General features: G+C 39.4%; 1 protein-coding gene and 1 pseudogene across 1 annotated transcript in view; both read left to right on the top strand.

The window, feature by feature from the left end:
- The window catches only part of LOC109959422 (protocadherin alpha-C2-like), a 23,640-nt gene extending 17,094 nt beyond the window's left edge, over positions 1-6,546 (top strand). The window contains exon 4 of the mRNA XM_020598774.1: positions 2,467-6,546. Within this exon, the coding sequence (XP_020454430.1) occupies positions 2,467-2,777 (311 nt within the window). The 3' untranslated portion in view covers positions 2,778-6,546. The remainder of the gene's footprint in view (positions 1-2,466) is intronic.
- Positions 6,547-10,429: 3,883 nt separating this feature from the next.
- The window catches only part of LOC109959475 (nuclear factor 7, ovary-like), an 8,932-nt pseudogene continuing 8,165 nt past the window's right edge, over positions 10,430-11,196 (top strand).

Genomic DNA, 11,196 nt, shown 5'->3' on the forward strand with positions numbered 1-11,196 from the left:
GACCGTGGCTCCACTCTCCCCTCCCAGGCAGGTCAATGCTCAGTCGCCTATCTGTTCCACTATTGCCTTCATCTCTCTGTCTCTACCTTCAGTAGCCACCATCACCACCGACCAGCCCAGGAGTGACCCAGCCTACGCAGCTCGGCCCAGCTCTCCATCTCCTTGCCTCCTGCTGTTGGTTAACACCCGGTTACTACTCATCGACAGGACTACGCACTATTTCCCTCTGTGTATTGTTACTCTCATCATCACTGTACATAATAAATCACTGCTTGCACCGAAGTCGGCTACCTGGGTCCGCCTCTTTCTCGTTCGCTCACTGACAGGTGCGAACGGTACATAACAGAGTCCTTCTTTTCCCTGATTCTACATAAATGGCATAGAGCCAGAAGGGCCACATTTATGGATAATATTCTATTTTGAATTTTATCAGATCACTGTCTTTCTATTTAGCTAATCACATGCCCTGGATTAGGTGTAATGCTATATTTTCAAATCACAGGGTTGTATGCAGTAACCTATTTAAATGAAATGTAAAACATGCAAAGAAAGACCCTTTGTAGAAGGTTATCTATCATCACAAGACTCCCTAAAAATGTATTCTCAAACTCATATGACTATGCCTCACATCATCCCCCTTCAAACGGCATCATGAGGTAACAGGAAATGTTGTGTTAATTGCATAAAATGGAGGTTCACTGTGTACAGCAATGCAGTGCACTGCATTATTGCCTCAATTTGCTCATCCGCTTTCTGAAACACACTATTTTGCACATCTCCTTCAACTCATTGGCTCTCTTTTCAGTTTATTTTAAGCGCCTTGTCCTACTCCAAATTAGAAGCAATCTTGCTTGCCTAACCAGTGATAGCAGTTAAATGGGACTTATTCTAAGTAGCAGAATCTCTTCCTGGGTTTAATGCCCAGATCAAATACAGACAGACATGCATGCCATAATCTGTAGAAACATACTAGCATTACAGTGTTACATCTCTAATGCCATTAATTACCATTAGATGACAATGTCTGACACTAACTACTCACAGCACATGCTTTTTTTTTTTTCAAAAAATCTGTAAAATATAAGACCAAGCTGGTAAAAAATTTAATTAAAGCTTAATTTTCCTAAGTAGTAATATCTGAAGTTCTATGGTTTTCATTTTTGTCTTATCATGGTTCTTATTCTTTATTGAATAGTTCAATTTTTGCCAGCTGAAGACAAATGATTTATGTGTGTCTTTGGTCTTAAGCTCTTGTCACAATGCTATGGCAAGTTTCAATGACACAATATTCTATCTGACCTCTCCTGCTATGCTGAAAAGATCAGTTCTTTACAGAATTACATTTGCTTGAGTTAACATATGAATGAATTGTTGCTCAATAGTACAACATACTGTAGCTTTCTGTGGAAGGTGTTTGGTGGCAGTATCCTCTCTAACTGCAATAATGCAAAGAGAGAAGTGTGGTAGTTTCTATTACATAAACTCTTATTACAGTTTGTACATGCCATTTATTCTCTTACTCAGTGAACTTGTGAGGGCACACTGGGACACTGTGTGTACAGTATGGATGGTGTGTATTTTCAAATTAGCGTACTTCCCTATGGGACAGCAGTTGAAACCATTTCAGCACTCCAGCAATGTCATAAATAGCCTACAAAGAAAATTTTAACATCATATTTTTTGCAAGGGCCTGTATTTGATCTAAATAAAATCCAGACTGAAAGTAGGTCAGCGCAAAGGGAACTGGTGTGGGCCTGAGAGCACCGTGTCTGCAAAACACACCCACCCTCCTCTTTCTTACTATTTCTTTGTCTCTCTGTTTTTCTCATCTTATCCACCATCCTCTTTCTTCTTCATTCTGACATCTTTAACCTTTTGCATCTTATGTCTTATTTTCCCTTTACATATTCATTCTCTCTATATAGATCCCATCCTCTTATTCTATTTTGCTAATCTGGGCTCTTTTCTCTGTCCCATCCATGTTTATGCATTAAAGGCTGAATCTTGTCTCTGGCCACCTATGAGAGTGGGATTATGCATCTCCCCACATCCAAATACAAATACAAATCACACTGCCAAGTTAAACATCTCTGTGGTTTCAAGGTTAGTCCCCACCAGTACTGCCTCCCGTGGGCTTGTCTGAATTGCTGTCCTGAAAATATCCACTCCCTGTGGCTATCACTCCATTTTCAAGCTATTTCTCCACCCCTCCTTTCTTGATTTTGGTGACTTCTTACAGATTTATGAATATGTCAAATACCAAATAATACAGTCTAAGGAAAGAGCAATGCATGACAAGCAGGACAGTTACTGAAAAATAAACCAGAATGCAAAACCTGTAAGGAAATTTACCTCTGTGAAGTTTGATCTTTTGTTACATACAAAGCCCTGTGTAACTAAATAAACAAAGGGATTAGCCAGATTTGACATCTCTTCTTTTTATTTGTTTTCATTATATCTGTGTAGATGGAGAAGGTGGTGGAGAACTTTCACCCCCAGTCGGTGCTGGAGTCAACTGCAACAGCTGGCAATTCAGATACGGTGCTGGACCAGGCTACGGTCCTCCTCAGCCCCTGAAGCCTGGAGAGATTCCTCCCGAAGCCTTTATCATCCCCGGATCCCCAGCCATCATTTCTATCCGCCATGACGCCGGCCCTGTGGATGACAAGGGTGACTTCATAAGCTTTGGCAAGAAGGATGAGGCAAAGAAGAAAAAAAAGAAGAAGAAGGACAAGAAGGACAAAAAGGAGAAAGGAAAAGATGACGGGGAAGAATAGAGGAGAAGGGGTGATTTGAAAACAGAGCTACCAACAAATTATCATCCCAATTTCAGAGCCAGAAAAAAGCCAAATGCATATTGTAGAACTGAGGGAGCCTCCTTGCATCATATTTACATAGACATTTTAAAGTGGCCAAACCCTCATTAATTCAGACCTGGCTCCCCACACCGTTCGAACTTGCTAAACATGTTTCTCTCTCTTTTTTTGGCCCATAACTTTGGTCTGTGGTTTATAGTAAAGAAATGTTCTCAGTAGTTACACATCTAAAGGCTGGACTAAAATAAGACCGAAAGTTAGATTAGCCTTTCGCTCCAGTTTGTCTAATAACAGAGAGAAACACCTGAAAAGGTGTACAATTTGTAATTTGTATCTGACCATTGTCAGCTGAAGCTACCTGCGTTGGCATCTCTGTCTTTATGCAGCTCCCTTCCTCTTTGGCTCACCTGATTGGAGGTGAAGTGAAAGCCAAACTAAAAAAAAAAAAAACAAATAAAAAACCATAAACAGCGACTTTTGTCTTCAGTATTATGGAGGCCTTGTAGAAAATCAAAACATTTGGTTTTGTAAAAAAAATAAAAAATAAAAAAGTAACAACATACAGTATATGTATCATAAGATTAACGCCTTTAAGACGATGAGGTGGCCAAAACAAGCAGGACCACACTCGAAAAAAGAGCTCTGTTTCAGTGTAACATAACACATCACAGAGGCTGAGGCCCTGGACTGGGTTGCACCAACTATACGCAAGTTTGTTCCCAGGTTAGGGTATAAAGTAATGGCTTCATATCTGCTAATTAATTTACAATTAGCAAGTAACTAATCATGGGTAGTTAGAAAGGAATTCTATCTTGTTATAGGATTAAGATTTGAGATGGGTAGTTAATCAGTCAGAGTACTATCTGATGGATACAAAGATTTATAGTTGACTACATTAGCATAAAAATTATACTTGGTAATTCTATAGTTGATTCTTAAAGGGCAGTACTAGTTTTTGCATGTTTTAGTCCATTCTCTACAAATCACATTGTAACTAACAGCACTAATAACATTTTCCAAAGCTCACCATTGGTGCTTTTGAAAATTGTGATGCATTTTCTTCCATGAAGCTATTGCTTTTTCTACTAAAGCACAAAAATAAATTAGCTGATCCTGGAAACTATTTCACACTAAGAAATACATCAAAGTGGATATGTTGTCTGGTTTAATTCTTGTTACATTTTGATTACATTCTAATGTAGCTTGAGCACAGGTCCATTTGAAAACTGTGACATAACTTTGGCTAAACTAAACACAGATTATGGATTACATGCATTAAACAAGCCTCAAGCATGTTGATTTTAACACAATGTGGATTGAACATGAACCCGACTCTGCTTGAAAAAAGGAAAGGCACAATGATAAATAAAAAAAGCCATGAGGATACTAGCCCTCAGACATGTGCAATGTGTAGAGAAAATGGACAGAAATATTCAAAATTACTGCTATAGTCCTCCAGGTTGCAAAATGGCATGCAACTACTAAATAGAGAACATGTTGTGTGCAGGAAAAAAGGGGGGAAAATCCTGCTTTACTGTTAGTGAGTGCAATTGTGTGACTTTGTATCATTTGCACCTGCTTTACTGCTTGCTTAGCTACTTAGTTGTTACTTGAGGTTATGTTGTAACAGAATTTTGTGGTACTACCGATTATATTTTAGCAATGCGTGAAATGGGACTAGTGGCTATTTTGGATATAACTAGGGGAACCTACATGCAGCTGATGCAACTGGTCCCTGACCTTGCCTCGTTGCCTGGGATATGGCACAGGTCAATGGGGTCTGAATCCCACTGTGTATTAGCATAACTAGTCAGACACACATTATACATGCAGACAACACTGACTCTCTTGTTGCCTCTTGCTCATACATACACATGAGCAAACACATACTGTCTCTTTGTTTCTTACACACAGACATACAATATACAAATACACAAACTATACAAATATACAAAAAAAAGAATGTGCAACTCTTTCTGTAAAGTTCAACTCCATGACTGAAGATGAATGCCACCCTTTATATGGGAGTGTATTATATGGCTGGGATGCAGGAAAGTTGCTTGTTGCTTAAGTTCTGTTGATGCCTGATTCCTCTACTTCTGTCTTTGAATGTTAAGTAGTTGTTTTTCAAGCCCTGCACCACTGCCTCCACCACTTCAGTGCTTGTAGGATTTGCTTGCCAATTCCCCGTTTCCTCCCGTTAACTTCTGTTTCTTCAGATCAACATGGTTGGACAATATATTTCAGGTCACTCTCTTGCAGTGAACTGTGTAGTTGTAACACAGCAACATTTGTGTGTTTGCATATTTATACACAACATACACATACAGACACATGCACATATGCTACACACACACCACAGCATCTTTTGTAACTGAGTTTAGGTGCTTCAACCAGAGTGTATCCTATGATTTCTCCTTGTTGACAACTTTGTCATCTCTCACATTGGTTCTCCACATTGCATTGTAAGGGCATCTGACAAGTTAGCAAGAACTGAGAAGATGTTGTGCTGGTTATAATTAGACAAGATTAAGGGGATAAAAAAAAAGTCATAAAAAAGGAGGTCATTGTAGTATGTGGTGTGTCACTCCAGTGTAGAAGATAAAGAAACTACTGTGAGTTATTTTCCCTTTGGTATGAAAAGTGGTATTCCATTTATTTTTGTGTCAGTTGTGGTCAACTAAATCCACTTATAAAATAAGTGTGGTGCAGTTCAGCAGCAATAGAAACAGGCTGACTTGGACGGGGGAATCCTGATTTTGGTTGTAGTCCAACATTGAGCAGTAACAATGTGAAAGAAGATACCAGAAACCAAGTAAAGATTAAAAAAAGTTGCAGCTGCCAAGACCTTAAAATTGTGCTTTTTTCCTTAATTCCTACAAATAAACATTGGAAACAGTGCTGCAATGTCAAAGAAATGTGCACAAGTTGCAGTGACCCAAGTGCGAACTGTGTGAACTGATCAACTTTAGCTCTTTGACCCTGATATTGTGAAACCCACATGTAGTATGGTAGAGAGCGGGTGCTAGATACTGAAATAGTATCAACATGATGAAAAGTGTCATACAGTTTTTTAAACTGTATCATATTGTAATCATGATCATATTGCCAGTCACAGTAGGGGTGTATAGGTGCTGCTATCAGGCTCAGTCCCTCCATTGCACATGTTGCCTTCCCCTTGTCCCATCTTTCATGTGTACTTCTGTGCTGTCAGATCACCAAGTGGCTGTTTGCATGTTATAAGCAAAGGAAACAGATACTATATAGATACTATATATATATACATAGATATGTTTTTCTGCTGGGAAATGCTTATTGGAATACACGTTCCCAAAAACAATACACAAACTGAAAGACCCACACTCATCCATACACACACACACGCATAAATACATGCATACAAATATGCCATTGCAAACAGTAATTTGTGGAAAAAACTCAAATAATCACTTTTTTTTATTCAGCTGAAAATGAATTTAATCTTCTAGATATACATAATGCTATTGTGTTATGCTATGAAATGCCTTTTTCAGTTTTTACCTTTATGATTTTCATAGATAAGAAAAACAATCCTTAAACTTGTGTTAAGCTTTGAAATGATGAGCAAGCAAACACTGTTGTGAAATCCAATCATTTACTCACCCTCCATATCTGATCCTTGCCCAGTAGAGAAAAAAAAATCAAAAAAGAAGGAAAAAATAATAAAACATGTAAAAGGTGTTTCAAAAAATGGTGTTGATGTATTCTCTGCTTGTGTATAGTGAATGTTCTTCAGTCGCTGGGTGTGGCAGTGACTGACACATACCAGTCGACTGTGACAGTGCAGATCTGTTAATAATTTTTTTGTACACCTGCTTATCATTGTAAAGGTGATACTAGTGATTCCTATGATTTAATCAATCTGGTAATGTGTTTTGTTAATAAGTAACAAATAAAGATTTTTCTTAAATATCTTAAGCCATGTAATGACTTGATTTTTGGGCCTTGTTTTCATCTTCCTGCCTGGAAAGTTGACTTTGGGCAAATAAAGTGTAATTAATCAAAGGGAGAGCAACTATACTAAAAATAATGACATATCATTTATTATTACCACAATTGCTAGTATAGTTAATTAAGACAGTCATGTCAATTTTTATTTTATTACCAGAAATATCACAAATTTGCCTCAAATTGCTAGTAAAAATAGTGAAGCCTTTGAATTACCTGTACTTATATATAAATTTGTCTTATATAAGTTGGCTCCAAAGGCACAACACAGAAGAATCCCAGAGTAATAGCAATAGATTTAAGTAATCATTAGAACTGGTTAACATCTATGTTCAGAAGTCTACCATATGTGACTAGGTGGGGTGGATTCTTTTAGACTGACATATTCTTCCTGCTGTAACCATGTTTCAGTAAGACACAATAAGTCAATGTGATGTTCACTTATCAAGTCATTCACTAACAGAGATTTAGATGAGAGAGATCTGATATTTGATTGTCCACAACTGATTGTCCTGTTATTTTGTTCTATAAGATGAGCAGTCTTAATTTTAATTAGGTTCTTATGAATAACTCCTCTTCAGTTGATTTTTGATTTATATAATTTAAGTGGTCGCAGACACAGTCTTTATGGGGTACTGGGAGTTTTAGGAAGGTAGCAGCTGCAAAGACACTGCAGAGAGGCATGACAACTCTGGGTTGTCATAATTTAGGTTGTAAAATAAACTCATCCATATATCTAGATATGACAACCATCCAAAGTGGGATGGATGCCGTCTCTGCTAATCAGACCCGGTTTTCCCCAAAATGTTTTCCAATTTTCTATTAAGCCAATGTTGTTTTCTGGGCACCACCTCTACAGCCAGTGGTTGAATTATGACAATGGGTAGGGGTCCAGAGAAAACTATTGAGTCCGACATTGTTTTGGTGAAGTTACACACCAACTCAACCTAATTTTAGGGACCTCCGACTGGTGAAGTCGGGAGTCATTAGCGTGAATAACAACCTTACTGTATTTACACTTATCCTTAGTCAGCAGCTTCAAATAGGATTCAATGTCGCCCGCTTTGGCCCCAGGAAAACATTTGACTATGGCCACCGGTGTCTCTAGCTTCACGTTTCTGACTATGAAGTCTCCAATTACCAGAGTTGTTTTCCCGGCAGGTGTGTTGCTGAGTGGGGAAAATCGATTTGAAACATGAACAGGCGGGTGATGCACCATGGACTCTTGCAACTGTCACCTATCCACCTGGCTGAGCTCCTGGCTGCTTAATAAGCGCTGGGGGGGTCGGCTACCTTGGACTGAGCTACATCTAGGAGACCCCGCACCAGCTACATGAGCCTGGTTAGCTGGAGTGTTTTCCATGGTGCGGGCCATGCTTCCAATTCAGTGAGCCTCGTGTAGTAGTTAAAAACAAACAAGGTACCAGTCCAGAGGTAATATGTAATAGAAAAGTATGTAGTTCATATATAGATAATATTTGTAATAGTTATGTAAGTGTTTATGTAAGCTTGATCTGTATCTCTACTCTTCTCTTGCACAAGCAAGAATATCTTGGCTGTGTCTTCCTTGTTTAATTTATGGGTAAACATCCAGAGCGAATTCCTCCTTAAATGGGGAATGGACATAGCTTCAGCCTTATGTGAATGGTTCATGTGACCCGTTCATGTTTAGAAAAAGGAAATGTGCACTAGGTCAACGCGACCTAGAAGTTCATGTACTGGACATCTTAGACAATGCTCGGAAGAAGGGGTGTGGAGCTGGCTCGGAACTGTGTGCCTGGCATTTTATGGCCAATTTGTGAAGAAAATGTCCAAAGAGTTTTCTTGCCATTGTATGTAAATAGTCAATTAATCCAGGGCCTGATAATACAAACAATATTAAATTCTGAAAAGTGTTCCCACAATCTCCGGCCATGTCAAAGCAGCACTGACATATTACTCTGTCACCTCCATAAACATCCTTAGTTATTGGCAGGGAAAGTCACTGTTGCAACACATTGGAATCCTGTTCTGTAGCAAATGAAAAACAGAGATTAATGTGATGGAAAACAGATGGCAACAATTATGATAAGTGCAACAACCCCTGCAACTCAGAAAAAAAGCAATAGAACAAACAACAAATCTGACATAGATAGGCCATTTAAAAAATCTTTGGTGCTGGGAATTCTCCATTGAGCTGAAGGTGAAGGCTCAAAAACATACTGTATCAGCACATTTAAAGTTGGCATGGAGTTCAAGGACACCACAGAGGGTTACATACAGATTAGCACAGGAACTTCCTCCTTCAGTAAAGAATTCTTCTCTGCTTAACACTGTATAGGAAAAATGAATCTGTTGATGCATGCAGCAGGGCCTCATCTAGCTGTAGGCTGAAGAAATCATTCATTCACACCTCCCTGCCTCCTCTTCATCTTTCCAGCAACACTGACACCTCCTGATGAAAGCTAAAACTGACAAATGACCCACATTGGTTGTCTCCTGTAACACTGAAAAATAATAACCCACATTTTTTGTGTGTGTGGCCTTTGTATTACTTGCATTATGGGGACCGAAACCTGTTCACATACTCATATTGTGGTGGATTGGCCTTCCTCGAGTGGACCAGTAGCTGGTCCCCGCCATGTAAACTATTGAATTTTAGGGTAACAACATGTTTTAAGGTTAGGTTGAGGTTAGGTTACAATTAGGGTAGTAGCTACACAGTTCAAGGATGATGTGGAGAAATGACAGTGTAGCTCAATAAAGAGCAAGCACTGAAATTATGGATGTGGGGTAGTGATATTTTCCTTATTTCTTGTCTTTCCCTTTCCTCTTTACAAAACTTTTCAACTCCAAATCAAATCATATTTAAAATCTTTGTTGGATCATCTGTTTGTTGTTCATCTGCCCCTTTGTCGCCACTTTTTAAAAGACAGCTTAAAACTGCATGAACCTGCTTCTCTAACAAACTCCAGTATAAAGAGTAACAGACTCAAACCGAGATAATACGTATCTCTACATACTCCAGCCATATTAACTAAACAGTTCAGAGATCAGCTGTTGTACATGGCTTTAAATCCACGCAAATTACAAAACATTTTGTTTTAAATTGAACGTATAAATGTATTTTGGTACCTGATTCTGGAAACTGTATAGACAGTCCACGTGTTGCAGTTGCTCACTACCACCCCCTACTCTTTCTGGTCTATGCCCCTCCCATCTACTACGTTTCAACCGAATTTCGCGCCAGTTGAGGATTCTAGGAGCTCTCATTGGCTGAGGGCAGCCATAGGTAACTTGTTAGTCTCCTTCTCTCTCTAATCAGTTCAGTTGAAGTGGCCTTGGTATGACCACATTCATATACACTAGCCTATTACCAAAGCACTGACATTAAATTAAAGGACCTTCAGCGTATCAGTTACAAAAACTGTGAGAAAAGTAGAGTACAATACCTACACAGTGTGTTTGAGACATCTAAACTTTCTATTCTCATTTTTACTCAACACTGGTTAAAGTTTGCATTAAAAAACAAAAAGTAACAAACCGGTGTTCTGGTGGTGGGTCCACCGGCTCATTGTGTGTTCACATGTGTTTGAATGTTTTAATGAGCATCTGAGAATCAGAGACGCTGAGGTGAAAACCAGATCACATGTCAAATATATTTTATAAAACTATAGTAGCTCGCAGCCTCTGATGGTGCACGGTTCCCCTGAATACTCCATGGTCGCTCTTTTCTAAAATGTAGTAATGTCACTTCCTGTCCAGTCCAGTGAAACCGCTCCACTACGTTCAACCTAAAGCCACATTGGCATTTACACAGTTGTTGCAACTTCCTGTTCTACACCATCAGTCAGTATTTCAAGCCCCGCCCTGTTCTGACTCACGTGACAAAGCAGGAAACAGTTTGTTCGTCTTCATCACTACAGAGACACAGAGTGAGAAGCAGACGATCAGATTCACCTTCAGACCAAACTAACAGCTTCCTCTGAGTGAGTCCAGCTACAGGAGAGAAAAGTGGGAACTCCAACACTGCTGCTTCAACCTGTGGACACACACTGAATGTGAGTCTGACAACAACACAAAGTGAAAGTACATTTCAGTAACGTTAGTGGGGTGGTGGGGGGAGGGGAGCCATGACTGACTGTACTTTGTATCTGCTGTGACTTCAGCTGCACTCAGAGACTTAATGGCTTCCAGACTAGAGGAGGATCTCTGCTGTCCGATCTGTAAGGACATCTTTAAAGATCCCGTCATCCTGTCATGCAGCCACAGCTTCTGTAAAGACTGTCTGCAGAGCTGGTGGACAGAGAAAGGACATCTTGAGTGTGCAGTTTGTAAGAGAAGATCTTCAAAGGATCGTCCACCCTGTAACCTGGTGTTAAAGAACCTGTGTGAGTCCTTCTTACAGGAGAGA

The sequence above is a fragment of the Monopterus albus genome, unplaced genomic scaffold, assembly GCF_001952655.1.
Source record: "Monopterus albus unplaced genomic scaffold, M_albus_1.0 scaffold39.1, whole genome shotgun sequence".
Taxonomy (NCBI): Eukaryota; Metazoa; Chordata; class Actinopteri; order Synbranchiformes; family Synbranchidae; genus Monopterus; species Monopterus albus.